Source organism: Meriones unguiculatus, chromosome 11 (assembly GCF_030254825.1).
Source record: "Meriones unguiculatus strain TT.TT164.6M chromosome 11, Bangor_MerUng_6.1, whole genome shotgun sequence".
NCBI lineage: Eukaryota > Metazoa > Chordata > Mammalia > Rodentia > Muridae > Meriones > Meriones unguiculatus.
Genome location: NC_083359.1, coordinates 81,461,024 through 81,480,678, shown reverse-complemented (window position 1 = coordinate 81,480,678; position 19,655 = coordinate 81,461,024). Strand labels below are relative to the sequence as shown.

The following is a 19,655-nucleotide window of genomic DNA, read 5'->3' as shown; positions in this document are numbered from 1 at the left end:
TCAGTCAAAGACACCACCTCAAAGGAATAAGGCTGAAAGTGACAAAACAAGACACCTAACAACCTCCTCTGGCTTTCGTGAGTACATGCACAAGTGCACACACTCTCATGCACACACACATGCTCACACAAAACCCTACATATACGCAAAACTGTTAAAATCACCTTCTATTTAGTATATAAGGTGTATGTGGAATGTAAATGAATGTAATGGTTACACTAAGATCCCATCTCCAAGGTTCTTGATTACATAACATAGTTGTAAATATTGCAAGTGTCAAAATCCAAAGCATTTCTCAGCCTGCACTTTTCTTGTAAGGAACACCCGAACTGTGTTCTTTTGCAGTCTTTCTCTCTGGTATCTCTGACTGAGGCTAGCATGTTTGATGTGGAGAGAAAGTAAGACAATTGGCTAATGACTGTTTTCTCCTCTCCTGTTATTAGAGGTCACTGCTTAACACTCTCCCTACGACTCCCCTCTGCCTTAGACTTATTATACTCTTTTCTTTATAATTTCCTGATTATAGCAAAATATGTCCTACTTTCATGAGTAAGTGGCAGGTAAGGGCATTAGTACCAGCAGTGGGTTCATAAAGGTTCCTTGGTGATTTTAAAATTGATACTCACTGGGCATTATCATCTGGGAAATAAATGAAAAGGCCCATTTGATTTAGTGCAGTGTCCTTCAAAATGCTGCTCATCATGTCATAGAGAAGTGGTTCTCAATATATGGGTCGTGACCCCCACAGGCAGACCACATATCAGATTTCCTGCATATCAGATATTTGCATTATGATTCATAACAGTAGCAAAATTACACTTATGAAATGGCAACAAGAATAATTTTATGGTTGGTGGTCACTACAACATGAGGAACTGTATTAAAGGGCCACAGCACTAAGAAGGTTAAGAACCACTGTTTTAGAGGGTATGGAAGGCATTTAAAAAATGAAATGCAATGAAACCATAATGAAAATACCTGTGGCTACTGCTCAGTTGTTTAGCAAGACCTGGATGCACCTTCAGCCAGTGTGATGAGTGACATGAGAGAGAAAGCCCAAAGGAACCACGTGAGTTTTCACTTTAGCTGCAGCGACGTGGCCTTTAATTGCCACTTTGTCTAGTTCTGTATCCTGGCATTTGTAACATGAGGTATAACCATTTATAGTTTATTTTATAATGACATTCTTATAGTTGGTTACATGAAGAGGAGGAGAGGTTTTTCTTTTTATCAGTTTTTAAGTTAGCATGCATAGTAATGGATTTAATTCTGGCATTTTCATACAAATACATCATTCTTGCTTTTAGCAAACATATAAAGACTTTTGACTGACTTCTGTTTGTAGATAAACATTTAATGCAATTATTATCTAAACAATAATAGCAATTATTTATAATGTGTCATTTGAGTTCCCTCTTGATACCATGATAAATCACAATAAGTTAAGCAGTTATAAGGACATGTATATTACTGTAGAGATTTTGAAGTTAGAAAAAAACAAGGGTCTTACTGAGCCAAAAGGAAAGTGCTGTCAGGACTGTGTTCCTTTATGGAGGTCCATTTCCTTGCTTTTTCTAGCATGTAAAGGCTGCTCACATTCTTGAGATTTCACCTTACCCCCATCAGAATGACTAAGATAAAAAACTCAAGTGATAACACATGCTGGAGAGGTTGTAGAGAAAGGGAAACCCTCCTCCATTGCTGGTGAGAATGTAAACTTATAGAACCACTTTGGAAATCAATCTGGCACTTTCTTAGAAATTAGGAATACTGCTACCCCAAGATCCAGCTATACCACTCCTAGGCATATATCCAAAAGATGCTTAAGTACACAAAAAGGACATTTGCTCAACCATGTTTGTAAGCAGCTTTATTCGTAATAGCCAGAACCTGGAAACAACCCAGAAGTCCATCAATGGAGGAATGGATACAGAAATTGTGGAACATCTACACAATGGAATACTACTCAGCAATTAAAAACAAGGAAATCATGAAATTTGTAGGCAAATGGTAGGATCTAGGAAAGATCATCCTGAGTGAGGTATCCCAGGAGCAGAAAGACACACCTGGTATATACTCACTTATAAGTATATAAGTGAGGATAAACCTATAAGATAGGATAAACATACTAAAATCTGTATACCTAAAGAAGATAAACAAGAGAGAGGACCTGGGGTAAGATGATCAATCCTCACTCAGAAAGACAAATGGGATGGACAGGGGTAGTAGGAGAAAACAAGTAACAGGACAGGAGCCTACCACAGAGGGCCTCTGAAAGACTCTACCTAGCAGTGTAACAAAGCAGATGCTGAGACTCATAACCAAACCTTGGGCAGAGTGCAGGGAATCATATAAAAGAAGGGAGAGTTAGTATGACCTGGAGAGGACTGGAGCTCCACAAGGACCAAATATATCAGGGTACAGGGTTCTTCTATGAGACTGTTTCTCCAACCAAGGACCGTGCATGGATATAACCTAGAACCTCTGCTTGGAGGTAGCCCATGGTAGCTCAGTATCCAAGTGGGTACCCTAGTAAGGGGAACAGGGACTGTTTCTGACATGAACTCAATGGATGGCTCTTTGACACCCCCCTCCCCCGAGGGAGGAGCAGCCTTGCTAGGCCACAGAGGAGGACATTGCAGCCAGTTCTGAAGAGACCTGATAAGCTAGGGTCAGATGGAAGGGGAGGAGGACCTCCCCTATCAGTGGACTTAGAAAGGGTCAGGGAGGAGATGAGGGAGGGAGGGTGGGATTGGGAGGAAAAAAGGGAGAGGAGCTACAGTTGGGATACAAAGTAAATAACCTGTGATTAATATTAAAAAATAAAAATTATTTTAAAAAAGGCTGCTCACATTCCTTTACTGAGGGAATTCTGCTTCCCAAAGCAGCAGCTGCAGAAGCAGCAGTGACAATGGATTAGCCCTTTGGCAATAGTCACATTTCAGTGAAGTTGGAAAATTTCTCTTTTAATTATTTGTGTAATTTCACGGGACCTACCCAATAATCCAAAATATTTCCATCTTGGAGTCCTTAGGCTTAATCACATTTGAAAATCCATTTTGCACTGAACTGTAAAGCAACATTATTCACAGGTGTTAGGATTAGCATGCAGGCAGTTTTTGAGTGGCTATTTTTCTTCTTCAGCTTCTGTTTCCAAGTTGATTGTTTTTTTGTTTTTTAATATACTAAGTCTGTATTTTTCTCAGTTGATCAAGAGGAAAAGCAGTAAATAAAATGTGTAGGAATGTAGCAAAAGTAAAAGAAAGAAAAGGAAAGAAAGAAGAAGAAAGAAAGAAGAGGCATAGCATCAGTAATACTGGAAAACATTTCACCTACAAGATGGCCTAATATCCATAAATTGGAGTCCAGAGGAGGCCAGAGGGATTATTTGGCTGCAGCCAGCTCCATCCAGAACTTTGTCACATTTGTTTAGCTTCTTCACCCTAAAGAAAAGGTTGATGAGTAGGCAGGCAGTCTCCAAAGGTCCCCCTAGCTCTGTTTAACTAATTCTGTATAAATGATATTTGTTTCATGAGGCTCCATATCAGGCCCAAGTACTCTGTGACATGTCTCTAACATGAATGATTCAGAACATTGGTTCTGTCTAAAGATGCTGTTGTCCCAGAGTGAAGCTGTCATCCAGCATGTCAGCCCTTAGATGGCTATTTGCATGGTAGTAGCTATAGCCCTGCCAGGGCTGGAATCCAGTTTCATTTTTCTGTTTGCTCATTTGGTTAAAATATAGCTTGGAAAATTAAATTTGAGGCCTTGATAGGCAAAGCCCTCTACCTTAGAGCTGTATGTATCCCCAGCCATTTTTAGAGTGACATTTCAAAATAATGAGTGCTTGTCAGTTGTACTCATTTCCTGAATTCAGCCAAATAGGAAGTTCTGGAAAGGTAGAGGGTGTTCAGCTGGTGAGATAACACACACCACAAACCATTCAGCACTAAAAAGGAGTGCGAGCCGATTCTTAACACAGTCTTCAAATGCAAAGCTTCATTAAGCTGATTTTATGTAAGGAGATAAACACCTATGCCTGAGATAATTGATTCTTTCAATTTTAATAGTATTTAGTTGACTTTTTATTCTTTTAATGAAAACTAAATACTGAAGAGGTTTTTTTTTTTAATTCCTTTCTTCAGTAAAATTGCAGATTTTCCTATTCCATTCCCCACAATAACATATAATTAGTATTTATTCCTGAACTGTAATGTCAAAATGTGAAGATTACATTTTCCCGATTACCTCATACATACCAAGCGCCTCACATCCGCCTGGCTGACTCCTCCCAACCCCCAGTCCGTTACCCCTTTTGCATTGTGCCAATTACAGGTGTATGTTTGCTATCACCCCACAGCACAAGATAAATAAGCTTGGAAGGTTTCCTAGCAACACATTGCTCTGGGAACTTGTTCTGTTTCCTTGAAGAAAATAAAGCCAAACATGTTAGAGTCTCAACCAGATGGGGAAAGATTTACTTACTTGAGGAAGTTGAATGCATATATATATATATGAAATTTTAATATTTTTTTACATTGAAATTTAACTAAGCTTGAATTTTACATGTCAAAAAGTCTTGGTTAATAGTTTGAAGATTTTTCCAGGAATGAGCTTGCTATGACTTATTGATTAATGGATCCACTGTAGAACTATATATAAAATACATTCACGTGGGTTTTATGCTCAGCCTAGTCCCCAGTGCTATAGCAGTCAACTACAGAAACACTGAGAGACTTCAGATCCCCTGGGAATGCTGCTGGGTTCTACTCCCTTTCACAGTATCCTTAGTTCCTCCCTCTCCTGATCCGGGGTTAACTACTTCAAACCTGGACAGTTGTTCACTTTTCCTTAGCACAGGGCAGTATCAGCACCAGTGATTTGCTACCTGATCTTGAGAATCTATTTTCAATTTTCTGAATGAATGATAGCACATAGCATATCACATATCACACAATGAAAAACTGAAAAAGCAGGGGGAAGTACCATCAAAACCAAGAAAAATGTTTTACTAGTGCAGGATCTTGTGTCTTTCTCTTGTTTAATCAATGATCTGTGAGGTCACTCAGTTAGCAGGTGCCACTTTCCTTTCTGTTCAGTTTAGTTGGTTATAGTGTACTAGGAAAAGTCTCTGGAGATGGAGTAATCAGGGATTAGTGATTCTTATGACAAGATTCAACAGTGGCTTCACAGTTCAGTCACAGCCTGGAGAATGTCCTCATTTTTTTAAATTAAATTTTTACTTTTTTATATTAGTTACAGTTTATTTACTTTGTATCCCAGCTGTAACCCCCTCCCTCATTCCCTCCCAATCCCACCCTCCCTCCCTCATCTCCTCCCTGACCCTTTCTAAGTCCACTGATAGGGGAGGTCCTCCTCCCCTTCCATCTGACCCTAGCTTATCAGGTCTCTTCAGAACTGGCTGCAATGTCCTCCTCTGTGGCCTAGCAAGGCTGCTCCTCCCTCGGGGGAGGGGGGTGTCAAAGAGCCATCCATTGAGTTCATGTCAGAAACAGTCCCTGTTCCCCTTACTAGGGTACCCACTTGGATACTGAGCTACCATGGGCTACCTCCAAGCAGAGGTTCTAGGTTATATCCATGCACGGTCCTTGGTTGGAGAAACAGTCTCATAGAAGAACCCTGTACCCTGATATATTTGGTCCTTGTGGAGCTCCAGTCCTCTCCAGGTCATACTAACTCTCCCTTCTTTTATATGATTCCCTGCACTCTGCCCAAGGTTTGGTTATGAGTCTCAGCATCTGCTTTGTTACACTGCTAGGTAGAGTCTTTCAGAGGCACTTCTTTTTTTAAAAATTTTTATTAATTATACTTTATTCACTTTGTATCCCCCCATAAACTCCTCCCTCCTCCCCTCCTAATCTTACCTTCCCTTCCCCTTCTCCATGCATGCCCTCCCCAAGTCTGCTGATAGGGGAGGTCTTCCTCTCTTTACTTCAGATCCTAGTCTGTCAGATCTCAGAGGCACTCTTGATTGACTGGAAGGTATTTCACCATGAGCCAGGTGAAAATCCTCATAATGTGTTATTGAATGATTTGCTCTGTGTATTGGGTATGGGCCATGTCTGTAAAAATTCCCAGCTGTGGTCAAAAGCAAATCATTGCAGTACATCACAGTACTCTTGATAGTTAATACCAGGGTAATCAGAATTAAAAAAACAAACAAACAAAAAGACAATGCCTGGTATCTGTTTATCTAACAAACCCTCTGGCCAGATTGCAGAGAACTGACATTATCTTCATCTTAAAAATACCTATTTTCATGTGAGTCATTTCTGTTCTTTTTGGCTCTGTTTTCTAAACACTGCATAGTGAACTCAAGAGGGAACAACTTGTGGAGGCTTAGGATGAGACTGGCCCTTTTGCAAGTGTGGTGTGTGCAAAGTGTGTAGATGTACTTCCTTGCCTTTACTGATTCCTCAAGAAGACAACAACATAGCATGTTTATAGTCTTTAAAACTGCTCCAAATAAAACTTGCCTTCAAGTCTCTTTCTTTAGGACCTAGAATGAAGGGAATTTTGATGCTTGAAAGAATTCTATAGGGCTTGAATGTAGGACGAGTTGATGGAACACTTCCTAACACATGTGCGGCCCTGGGTTTGATATGCAGCACCACTAAAAAGGGAAAAAGAAATTATGTAGTTTTTATTAGACAATGATGAAAATGGACGTGAGTTATCACAGGGAACAGAATAGAGTCTAATACATTAAATTTGAGTGAATAATTTTTATTAAAAATTTCTATAGACCAAGCAGCATTTTAGATATATAATCTGTTTCATCATTTAATCCTCCTAACATCCTTTACCATTTAGAAGCTTATTTGTAATTTTATAGGTGAAGACACTGTCTAGTTGCTGAAATATTACAATTCATAAACAGTAGTCATTCAAACACTGGTTTCTTTACTGACACATTCTGTAAACCATAGCCTATGTTGAAAGATTTTGGTCTTTAGAGAAAAATGAACATCTTTTATGTTTTGTTCTGTAACAGGCTCTCACTCTGTAGCCTTGACTGGCCTGGAATCTGCCAGACCAAGCTTCCTCAGACTCACAGAGTTCCACCTGCCTCTGCCTCCTGAGTGTGCCACCACACCCAGTTTAATAGCTGTCTTTTGAAGATTACCTAATTTTAGCAGGGAATAAATGATTTGTCTCATTTTGATTGTTTTATTCAGCATAATCTCTCACATCTTCAAGTTTCAATGTCAGACTTTGCAATTGTTTTGTTTTATGATATGGTTACTCAGTTTTTTTATTTTATAAAGTTTTTTTTCCATTTTTCAATATGATAGAGTAAATTATGTATAACAATAGAAAAAAATAATATTATTAAATTTATTCACAAAATATTGTAACAGCCACAGTATGGTAGAACATGGACAAACTGACTATTTTTGTAACATTGGAACAGAGTCAAACACATTTGCTTATCTACTGACCATGGTGCCTTTTGTCACAGCAGTGTTGAATGATTGTAGCCTCAGTTTACAAAGCCTGCAACATGTAGTACCCTGGCCATCACAGGAAGTCTGTAGACTCTGTTCTAGAATCTGCTTCTTACCCCTAGCCTTGAGTTGGAAATGCTGCTTTAGAATACAAGAAACATAATTAGAAGACACTTTGAAAGTGTTTCTTTTACAAGACAAGGTTCCTATCTAACATGTTTTTCTCCAAATACTACAGGTACCAACTAAAAAGCTGAAGAAATATGAAAAAGAGTATCAGGCGATGCGGGAGAATCAGCTGCAGCAGGAGGACCCTATGGATAGATACAAGGTATGGGGACACTTGGACTTACCAGGGCAGAAAGGACTTATCCTAATTCTGCCATCATGCTGAGCTCAGCTCCCTCTGCTCCACTCTGAACTATTCAGAAGTGACAAGCTGACTATGCGTGTGTCTTCATTTTCGACCAACTCCCAAGAATTCAACCATCATGTTTCTTTTCTTTCAGTTTGTATATTTATAGGTAACTCCAGCTGTTGAATTTATACTGGGAATCTTCATCAGAAGCTGAAAGAAAGGGGAAAAGAATGAAAGTGGCTTCCTTCTTTTCAGAAATCAGGAAAATAAAACAGAAAATGGCAAAAAGTTCTGTCTTAGCTGTGCATGATCACTTCCACAGAGACTTTTAGATGTGACTGTTCCAAGACTGACTCAAGGATTTTGAAAACTTGTCCTTCTCTGTAGCAGACATTACAAATAAAAACTCAGAAGGAAAATAAAACCACAAAGATTTATCAAGCACAGTAATGTGTCTGTTGCAAAATTTTATTTCCTCAAACAAATCATAGGTAACAGTGACATTTGCATGTAGTTTCAAAACAAAGTTACTTCGTTTATGTCATTAGTTGAGGTATTTAAAAATAGTCTCATCACAAAGGTAAATCTTTTCCATGGTAATTGACAGCATTGGCCATAGCAATGCAATGTTGGGAAACAGTGATTTGTACTTTATTTTTTCCTTCTGAAATGTTACTGTCTTCCATCAACTGTTTTAATTCTTGAGCCTGAGAGGTCACAGTCCCTTCTTCCTACATCAGTATCCAACCAATGCCAAAATACCCTTCCTAGAGAAGTGTTATGGTGGCACTCTTAATGGAATGCCTCCGTGGGATGCCTTTACTTCCATAACCAGAGTTGCCTTTGTGGTTGGAAAAGTAAATATGTTGGCAGCAGTCACACTGTGCATCTTGGCTTTATTGCTGAGTAGAACAGGAAGGAATGCTCACAATGGAGCGTGGTGGGCTGGGTCTGCGGGTTTCATAGTCCAACAGACTTAAGTTCCTGGCTTTCTGGAAAGGCAACAGGATCTGGAATCACAGATGAGGATTTTGCTCCATATGTTACTGCTCAGCATTTTGAGCCACCATCGAACCTTTCCTTTCCTGAAAAATACACAGGCATATATGATTTTGAGATAGATTAGTATGAGACTGAAGGCTGTTATGTGGTAAGTAAATTGGTGTTTAATAAATAGTTATTTTTCTTTTAAAGTCCACTACCACAAATTATTAAAGCATGACTAGAAAATAAACCTTGTATGGATCTGTCTCTCTCCTTCTTCATGGATCATCTTCATATTTCACATAACTATTACAACCTTATCATCTTATCATTAGTCAGTCTCGAGAAATGAAAATAGATCCACATATGGTTATGATAAGTGACTATTCCAGATTGTATGCTAATAGAGAGGGTTTGATGCCTACCCACTATTTATTTTCTCAGTTAGTCCAGCATTAATGGCAGACCTATGATACAAAAAAGCATGAATGGATCAATGATGAACTATTAAAGAACCAAAATAAAAGCCCTGTTATTATTTGATCATTCTAATTTTCAGAATGCTACCACCATTGTGAAGAAATGCTTTAAAATAAAAGGAAGTCATAGCCCAAATGTATGTACTTACATAGACAGAAACTGAGCACAGTTACATGCGTCTATGTAGTTCTCTGTGATGGGACAGGAGGATCATTCAGGTGTTTAAAACCGGCAGCATAGTGAGACCCCATCTGAAAACACAAAATAAAAGAACAAGCATCTCAGAGTCCAGAGAAGCTGTAATACAGCTGAACTATAACTTTGTATTGTATCCTTTTTGGGTCAAAGCAGGCGTGTATAAATATCACTTATAAACTGCAAGATTATTTTGTACAGTTTCCATTGAGGTAATATCAAATTATCTGTTTTAAAAATAGGTATTTTTAAGTTCAAGTATTGTGGGATTTGGCTTTTTGTTTGTTTGATTGGTTTTATTTTCACAGGGTCTTTCTCTGATCCTCATTCAGGCCTGTGCCACCATTCCCATCCTATTGTAGCCTTTATTTGCACATCACATGCCATTTATCACTATTTGTTTTGTGTAATTATAGTGGTTTCTAATAATCAATATTGTAATCAACATTTCTATACCTTTTTTTTTGTTTTGTTTGAGGCAGGGTTTCTCTGCGTAGCCTTAGCTGTCCTGGACTCGCTTTGTAGACCAGGCTGGCCTTGAACTCATAGAGCTCTGCCTGCCTCTGCCTCCCAAGTGCTGGGATCACAGGCATGTGCCACTACCCCAGCTTCTACCTCATTTTTTGATAATAGGATCTCTCATAGAACCTGCAGCTCACTAATCTGGTTAGCACTTTTCCAGCTGAGCCATACTTTATATTTTTTGTGAGACAGTGTCTCCCACACCTTAGGCTGGGCTTGAACTCACTGCATAGCTGAAGTTTTTATGTCAAACTCTGAAGCTCTTGCTATTCTTCCTGGTGCTGAGACTGCAGGTGTAAACTACCGTGCCCAGGTTATGTGATGCTGGGGGCTGAACTTAGAACCCAGGACTTCCTGCATGCTGGGCAAGCACTCTGTCAACCAAGCCATATCCCCATTCTTCCCATCATTTCTTCTGTGAGCCCCAAGTCACTTTTGTCAAAATACAATACTTATACAGAGGTCACACTTGTGCAAAGAAGAACTTTTGTCAAAATTTTAGCTAATTAATGGCTTTTGATCAATACAAACGATACATTCATTTTTAAGTGTTGGTCATTAATTTCCAGATTGAATACATGGTGTTCCTATCCAAACACACACACACACACACACACACACACACACACACACACAGTAATAAGCACAAATATTCACACTGCCTATTCCAGCCTCAAGTTTGCATTGAGATCCAAGAAACCTTCAAAAAACTGCTTAAAGCCTTTAGTGGTATCTTTCCATTTAATTCTATCAAATTCCAAAAGAGAGAAAGGAGACTTTGTGGAGGGTGAAATACAGTATTCTTTTAAACCTCTTTTATCTTCCACCTTTACCTGGTAAAATGTATATGATATTGTTTATTTATCTGATCTTTTGGTTTGTAAATTTGAGTTCAGATGGGGTCAAATGTGAGCTATGGATGTGGCTAATGATGTCCCCAGAAAATATGTAAATATATAAATTTGTGAGTATTTAAAATGTTTTAGTGCTCAAACCCACAAAGCATATAACATTAGAGATGCTTCTAGAGAACTACAGCCATCATTTACATTTAGAGAAAGATACATTCTTTTTCTCATTTAATTAAGAGGTATTGATACCTAATGTGTGTCAGGCCTTTAAAAACACTAGTAATTAATTAAATTCAGTGAATTTCCCAAAGCTTAGTAAAAGCTGCCTCTTATGTAGGGGAAGATCCTGGGAAGATTGTGGAATGCTTAAACTGTGTTGAGTTTGACATGCATAGTATTATAAATATATAATTTAGAGCTTACCTAGCCATGTTCAAGATAGTTAAATGTAGAATGTTTAACTGCCTTCATGAGCTTAGTTAGGCATAGTACATTTTTTTTTTTCAATGCAGTTTATTCAGGAACCTTGAACAATCCTCGGACCCCGGGGAAAGCCAGCCCACAGCTTAAATAGCCTCTGGGTAGCCAACCCAGGCGTGCCACGTGTGCAATGCAGATAGGTCCACTTACATGGAAGCAAGCCAGATCCTCAGCCTTAGCCAAATGTGGAATTGTTCGTGACAGAGAGCATTTAAATATAAGTCAAGCAGTGTCACTCAATGGTGGAAGGGTTTGCCTAGCATGTGGAAGCCCCTGGATTTGATCCCCAGCAAACCAAACCAATCCAAATCTGAACAAAATATAACTCAAATAGGAATGATTTTTCTAATGAATTCTGTAAATCACACTAAGTTTTTTCTTAGAGAAGGTGACAGTTTGTTTTTTATGTTAGTGTATTTGGCCTTCCCTTACTCATGGATATTAGGAGAAGTAAATTTACCCTTGAAATACGTTATTCTGCAAATGAAAATAAGTATCTGTGCTATTTCTTTATTATCACAGAGACTGTTGTTGGGTTTTGAGAATACCAATCCTGTGAAATAAGGTGCTTTTAGTGAATAATAACAGGCACAAAGATGGTTTCTGTTCACCTGTAGTAAACAGAATTTATTTATCAATATGTTAGACTGGAGAAGGTTCCACATTCTTCTGAGCCTGAATAGCTCTGTTACTATTGTGGCTGCTGAAGAATGTAGCTAAGGAGTAGCAGATGGCTTCTGATCCTGTTGCCCCTGACGCAGTTACACTTCACATGTGGAGCTCTAAAAGTGCTAAGCATGAGAGGATTTTTTAGTGTGTTTTCCTTGATCTCCACTGTCTGCCAATGTTTTTCTTGTATTTTTAGAGACTTATTATTCCTGTTAGAATCGGGAAAACTATATGACAATAATGTTTCTATATCATCTATAAGTATTTACTTTTTGTTAGTTATTTTATTTTTGAAGACAAGGTCTCACACTAATACAGGCTGGCCTAGAAACTCACTATGAAGTCTAATTTATTTGTGCGCTAGAATAGAAAGCCACAGTGGCTTGTGTGCCAAATCTGGATGACTGGTGCATTTTGTTTTTGTTTGCCCATGGCTGCTTCTTCACAGTGACTGTCATTTCATTATGGAAATGTGGCAGAGGTGTTGAAACGTTTGCTCTCCTTTACTAAAATATCACTTAAGGTTCCTGGGGGGTGGTTGGTTGGTTGGTCTGTTGGTGGGTTGGTTGGTTGGTTTGGGTTTGTTTTTGTTTGATTTGGTTTGGTTTGGTTTCTGAGACAAGGTTTCTCTGTGTAGCCTTGGCTGTCCTGGACCTGCTCTTTAGACCAGGCTGGCCTTGAACTCACAGAGATCCACCTGCCTGTGCCTCCCTGAGTGCTGGGAGCAAAGGCATGAACCACTGCTGCCCAGCAGTTTGTTTGTTTTTAATACATAAGAAACACAGTATGTTTTGCCACCTGTAGCTATTTCTGACAAAATTTTGTTTATAGTTTGAAACTTTAAATGTCTAAATCTCTATAAGAAAGATGAATTGAATGTGATGAGACAAGGAAGAAAACATTGTTTTACAATATCCAGAGGCATCTCTCAAATTTTCATTTATAGGTGAAATAGATATCTAAGCATTTCATCTGTAGCCATTTTTCTTTGTAGATCAAAAAAGCTGTCTTCTGAAAAATCTAAGTATGATAATCAACTCTTTTAAAAGAAGGGTCCAAAAGAAAATTTGCAAAAGTTGTCAGTTTTGTTGCTAATAAGATTGTGCTGGGTCTATGAGAGAAACATTTTCTCTGACCCTTAAATATTTTTAGGAGCATCTGCCAAGAATTCATCATAGAAGCAGACAACACCCAAACTATTATGTAAGGTTTATGTAGTCACTTCCTTCTGCATCATTTTTTCCCTGATAGTTGAGTTCATTTCTTTTCCAGTTAGCATTTCTCTGGTTTCTCCTCACCATCCCTTAGATGGCTTCACCAAAACTTCAGTCCCCAGAAATAAACAGACAAAGTTTTACATTTGCTTTCCCCTGCTTAGCAATTTCAGAAAGAAACTATTCTTCAAAGCTTCCAATCTTGCCTATGAGGAAGTTCCTCCCACCTAGTATTAACACAAAATCAACAAGTCGCCTGCAATGGCTAATATTTCCACACACAGCATTTTCATGTTCATAAGTCATGCAGACTGCAAATAGCAATGTGGAAAGGGAGGAGTTTTCAAGCCTGAGTCTTTCTGAGTTGAGACTTGCCCACTGGCTGCCTCGAGTATACTTTTCTCGAAATACCAAAGAGAACTTCACGTGGTGACATTCTGAACAAACGGCAGAGTATTAACCAGTGTCTGTTTCTGTCACTGCCATTTCCTACGTGTATTAGAAGGTGTGCAATTTCACTGGATATCCCTTTTTTTCAATTGTCTTTGTACCTATGGTTGAAAACGGTAGTTGGTCTATGACCTTTGAGGAGGTAAGTTGTTTTTTTTTTTTTTCAATCTGTGTATGTCTGTATTAGTGTCTATCTCTAAAAAATGTGGTATCATCCTCCTAATAGTTACTAACCAGACTCCCCCAGCTGTGGAAGTCCTGTGCGAGGGAGGGAGAGACTGAGCAAAGCTGTATGTTTCTGTTCAAATGGTATCAACTATGTTGTGGATGGTGCAAGTTTCAGAAGTGTGATCTGGGAGTTACATAACCTGTGCCTCCTGTAATATTTTCTGAAAGGAAAGAGGAGCCATCTGCCTAATTTGTTTCCTGGCTCTGAGATTACAGCACATCTGCTTTCACAAGTGTCCACTATGTGTGTCTCTCCACTGACTGAAGTTATGCAGCTCATTTCATAGTCTCTCCCTTGGGCAGAAGCTTGTTTTGAAATGGACCAAGCCTGTCAAACCCAACTTTGTCCCCCAGTGTACTATGAAGGGAAAACTTTTTCAAAGTAGTCAGCTCTGAAAATAGTTTTAGCCCCGCAGGGAAGACTGGAAAAGACACCTATGCATTATAATTTGCTTTAATCCACGGGCAAGTTCATCATAGGGAATTTTGCTGTCAGCAGCAAACCCTCATGGTACACTTTGTAGCATTCCATGCCTCTGCCACAGCATGAGGATGCCTTGTTATCCAGGATTTCGTGCTGGAGGATGATACTGCATTTTTGGCCCCATAGCTTGCTTTCCCTTGTCTGTGAGTGCAGAGCAGGCATCTGACACTTCCCACTGCTTGCTTCGCAGACACCGAACCATAGCTGCTTGCTAAAGCAAAAGCCAGTAGGCATGTCTCATGGGCCAGTCTGCTTTTTAGGGACTCTCAGGTACTGACTTCTTCACAGAGTCTCCCTTCTTCTTAACCCTTTAGTTGTGTGTCTGTGATGAAGGGTTCAAGTTTCATCAGTAATGAGAAGTTTCCAGTCAGAACTTCAGCTGTGCTTGTTCACAGCTTGCTTCTGTAATACATAGCCCACCAGGCCTGTGCTTCTAATCTAATTGCTACCTGGTACTTTTTCAAATACTCAAACTTTCCCATGGACATCATATAACTACCTGCGGGTTAACTCAGTTTTACACAACCTGAAAAACTGGTAGCATTTTAATATGTTGTAAATAATAGTTGAGGAAGCATTTTGTATCTCCACATTCTGTGAGCACAGTCTCAATAGAAGTAGAACATTTAACTCAGGAACGGGGTGGAAGAGCCTTATCTTGGCCTCTTGAAGGGATTTATCGAGAAATGAGAAAAATCTCTTCCCCACCCAAGTGGCTTGCCTTGTGAAATATGTGATGTTGAAATCATGCTGGATTACTGTTGTTTCCTGGCAAGGAGGCCACTTACTGAAGAGGTTTCTGAAATGTGTTTTTAAAAATCTAAGCTTTCTGCAAACGCATAAGGTGTTTCTACAGAGAAGTAATAGATGTCCCAGAAATACCAACTCTCCAGCCCCCTGTAGGAATTGGGTTCCATTAGCAAAAGCTTAGCCTCAGACCCTCTGTTTCTATATATTACCCATATACTTCAGTGGGAGCATAGAGCTGTGGGAACACAGACTTTTAACATATGCAGGATGCCCTGCTGATCCAGGGAACACTGTCTTTTCAGGAACACATGGGACTGAGAAGAATTTCTCAGGTGTTGTGTTGTGTCTTGGTCCCTAGAAAAGACTCAGTATGGTTTTGTGTAGAAAATAACCTTGCTTAAGCAGTAGACATTTTTTTTCCTTTTTCACATTTTAGTGTTTTATCCCTTCTAATAGAATTGAAATTCTGGGTTGAAGGGGTTTAACAAAAAATTTATAAATCCTACAGTGACTGTATCATATTCATTGTGGAAAACCTGGGAACATTTCAAGAAGAGAAAGATAATGCCAAAACTAACTCACTGCCTATAGCTAATATCTGCCATTCATATAAAAATATAAAATGGGATTTCTAGTGATTATTAGATAATCTATATTAATATGGAATTCTAACACAAATTTTATTTAAAATATTTGAGTAATTTGGAATTTCATCTTTTGTTTCTTGTTAGATGTTTTGTAAGTTTTTTATGTCTCAGTTGTCTCAGTCCATTTTTTTTTTCCAAAAGAGAAGACATAGTCAGATTGCACATCTACACTTTAATTTCTCTGCTGACCTTCTCTACTTATGGGTCCTCGGATTCCGTGAATGTCTCAGGCCTTGCTCTTAACGTCTTTTATATATTTTCTTCAGAAATGGAGATGGCAGTGGGTTATTAGAGGTTTGTTTCTGTTTGTGAAACAAACACCAAGTTGTTCTGCAGCAGATAAAATTAATCCCTATCTTCAGTATGTATTGACACACCATCTTCCAGAACATACATTTGTCTTCTTTCTTTCTTTCTTTTTTTTTTTTCAACCATCTGGAGTATAAATCTAAAACCAAAAGGAGCTTTTTACACTTAAGTTCTTCCTGTTGGTCCCCTTTTGACTCTCCTGCTATCAACTATAGCAAAGAAAATACTTTTGATAGTGTGCAGTATAAACCAGTAAGCAGCTGCCTGAAAACTGACATGCATACTCGGATCGCAATGGCTAGTTAAAGAGGTACCTTGCTTCAGAAGAATCAGCCACTTAATTCACTCAGCATAACTTTTAGACTTTCCTTAAGAGTTCAAAGTAGGAAAAATCAACTCAGTGTTGTATTTTACCTAGAATTTTTAAATCTGGTTTGAAGAAAACAGACTAAAGATTTAGACAAAACATTTCAGGGCTCATTGCTCTCCATAACACAAAACCACACACTTACAGAAATAAATATATCTTAAATAATAAAACAATCAGCTGGTAGCAGAATCACAAACTCACTTGTCTTTTTTCTTTTTGAACCCATATATCTTGACTTTAGGTTTAGTGTTTTTAAGCAACTTCAATTTATTTGTTCCCTCATCTTGGAAAAACAATTTGAAAAAAAATGACCAGCATCGTTCCTGCTGTGTCTTGTAGACTATTTCTCTAGAGGTCAAACTGTGCATGTTTCAAACAAGGATTGTTTGTTTGTGTTCTAGGTCTGTGTGAAAACCTCCCATAATTGAGGGCACATTTGGAAATCCTGGTCTTTGTGGCGCGTCTTATCTAACGAAGTTCTGTGGGGAGTTTAGGGGATGTTCGTTAAGCTTCACTGGTAGAGAATCGCATCCGCACCGCTGCCTAAACTCAGTTGTTTCCCAGACAGCAACCTGCCCTCTGTGCCACTGCGCCTTCTCTTTCACACCTTTGAGAGTTCACTCTGTTGCTGTTGCTTGTTTTTGCCCTGACACTTTATACTCCTACGGGCAGGCATTAATGTGTTCTTCCGGCTCCTGCTCTTTTCCTTCAGAGGGAGAACCGAAGATTACAGGAGGCCAGCATGAGGTTGGAACAAGAGAATGATGACCTTGCCCATGAACTAGTGACAAGCAAAATTGCTCTGCGGAATGACTTGGATCAGGTAAGTTGCCATTCACTGTACAGAAATGATGCTACAGCAGCTTCTTTGATGGTGAGTACCAGTGTACTCCTGAAGTGTTGTTTTGTTTTTATTTGTTTGTTTGTTTTGTTTTTGTTTTTTGAGACGGGTCTCACTATGTATTTCTGGCTGTCCTGGAGCTCACTATGTAGAACAGGCTGGCCTAGAGGTCACAGAGATCCACCTGCCTCTGCCTCACAAATGCTGGAGTTAAAGGTATGCTCCATCACCCTTGTGCTTTCTCTGCTCTTGACATGAGTGTGCTCCTGGATTGGTGATTGAGTGGGTGGCAGGTGGGAGGGGACGGCTTGTGCTAATTACAGAGAGTGGAAAACGCAAGTCTTAGAGAAGGGTTTGGATTGCTTCCAAACAGCTTGTGTGACTTACTTTTCTAAATCCTATAAACGACTCTTTCCCTTGCCAGTACTTTTCCTAAACCAAGAGCTTCCAGGATAATTACCTTGAAGTATTAGTCAGCAAGAGCATGCTAAGGCCACTTGACATTTGGAGGCAGTTTCCTGTTACAGTAATAGTTCTCATCTATGACATGTAGAAGTTTCTATAAAGCACATTAAGAATAGGGCCAGGTGTAGTGGTACACATCTTCTTTGATCCTAGTAATCAAGAGGTGGAGGCAGAAGGATTGGGAGTTCAGCTTCTAGGCTAGCCTAAGCCCCATAAGACCCTATCTCATAAACAACAAAAGACACCGTTGAAGAACTGGACTGCTGAGTTGACAGGCATCTTGGTGGCTAAAGGCAGACTGCCTTCGTGTGAGTCTTCCTAACTATACCCTGAGCTGCTCTTTGTCAGTCTATAGGTCTAAAAAGTGTCTACCTCGTGGGGATGATGTAGGAATTCAGAAAGCCCTTCAGTTCTGTGCTGGCTAGTTTTTAAGTCAGCTTGACACAAGCCAGAGTCATTTAGGAAGAGGGGACCTCAGTTAAGAAAATGCCCACTACATTGACTGTGGGCAAACCTGTATTACATTTTCTTGATGGACATGGGAGGGGACAGTTCCTTGTGGGTGGTACCACCTCTGCACAGGTGGTGCTGAGTTGTGTAAGAAAGCAGGCTTAGTAAGTCGTTGCGTAGAAGCATTTCTCTATGTCCTCCGCATCAGCTCCTGCCTCCAGGTCCATGCCTGTTTTAGTTACTGCCCTGACGTTCCTTGGTGATGGATGCTTACCTGAAAGTGTACGCCGAAATAAACCCTTTCCTCCCTCAGTTACATTTGGTCACTGTGTTTTATCACAGCAGGGGTAACCTAACTAAGGGAAGTAGTATGCATTCATTACCTGGTGGCTGTCTCCAGGAAACCCTTTGTTTGGCTTCCCATATCCCTCACAACTTCGCTGATAGGCTCTGAACTTCCTGTTTTCTTTTGCAAGCATTTTCAGAGATCATTGCTAAAGATGGAACCAGTCTTGTACAGTTTTAAATATACTATTTTCTGCCTTCTAAAGTGATAATATTCAGAATAGATAGACCATGATCAGAAAAACTGAGACTCAGTCTGAAAGAGTAAATCATTATTCTATGTGTGGTGTCTGTATATTAATAGGATCCAAATACAAATTCACTAATAACATCATCTGCTTAAAATTAAAGGGTGGTTTAAAGTGGCCTCTGCCTTGACTTTTTTTCTCTCCCAGTTTCAACAGCTAATTTTAGGACTCAACGTTTTTTATTTTTTTTTAATATTTTTGTAAGATGTGTGTCTAGTATTTGATGAGGCCAAAGAAGGAAGATGGATTACATACGACCAAAGTTAGCCTTTATGAGCTGCTACATGGGTACACATACAAAAGTAGTACGTGCTCCTAATATAGTTCTCTCCGGCCCCAAGTCAAAAGTTTTTAAATGAGAGATAAGATCTAAATATTAAGCAAAACAATAATAGTAGGACAGAAAAAAGCTGTGGGAATAAACATTAAACCTTTTTTTTTTCTGCCCAGAGCTAGAGATCGAACCCCAAGACTCAGGTATGCTAGGCAAGCACTTTACCACTGAACCACATCCTCAACCCCTAAATTGACTTTAAAAATGAAAACAAACAGAAAGGCAAATAAGGCTGTTTGGAGCACAGGGAATTAGAAGGTAGAAAGAAGAGCCCATTTAGTCCCTTTCAACTACAAATTCTATTCGTTTTGCTCCAGTTGGAAGTTGATAGAAGTCTTGTATGTGGCAAGAGCCAGAGCTGAGGAAGGTCCCTACTCAGTCAGGTTCAGTTCAGCCTGATCTCAGGAAAGCAGGGCTACATGGAAAGTCTTATATTCATTCATACTTGCTTTCCAGGTGAGCATACTCGCCCCTGATACTACCATTTTGAATCATTTATTCTTTATTAATTT

At 39.2% G+C, this 19,655-nt stretch overlaps 1 protein-coding gene across 10 annotated transcripts in view; it reads left to right on the top strand.

The window, feature by feature from the left end:
• The window catches only part of Rabgap1l (RAB GTPase activating protein 1 like), a 626,983-nt gene that overhangs the window by 586,426 nt on the left and 20,902 nt on the right, over nucleotides 1-19,655 (top strand). For 7 of the 10 annotated variants that reach the window (XM_060364541.1, XM_060364539.1, XM_060364540.1 and 4 more), the window contains 2 exons: nucleotides 7,708-7,800; nucleotides 17,173-17,283. In XM_060364541.1, the coding sequence (XP_060220524.1) occupies nucleotides 7,708-7,800; nucleotides 17,173-17,283 (204 nt within the window). Of the gene's footprint in view, nucleotides 1-7,707; nucleotides 7,801-7,978; nucleotides 8,272-13,620; nucleotides 13,815-17,172; nucleotides 17,284-19,655 lie in introns of those variants that run through there. The other 3 variants (XM_060364542.1, XM_060364546.1, XM_021660396.2) reach the window with 2 other exon arrangements.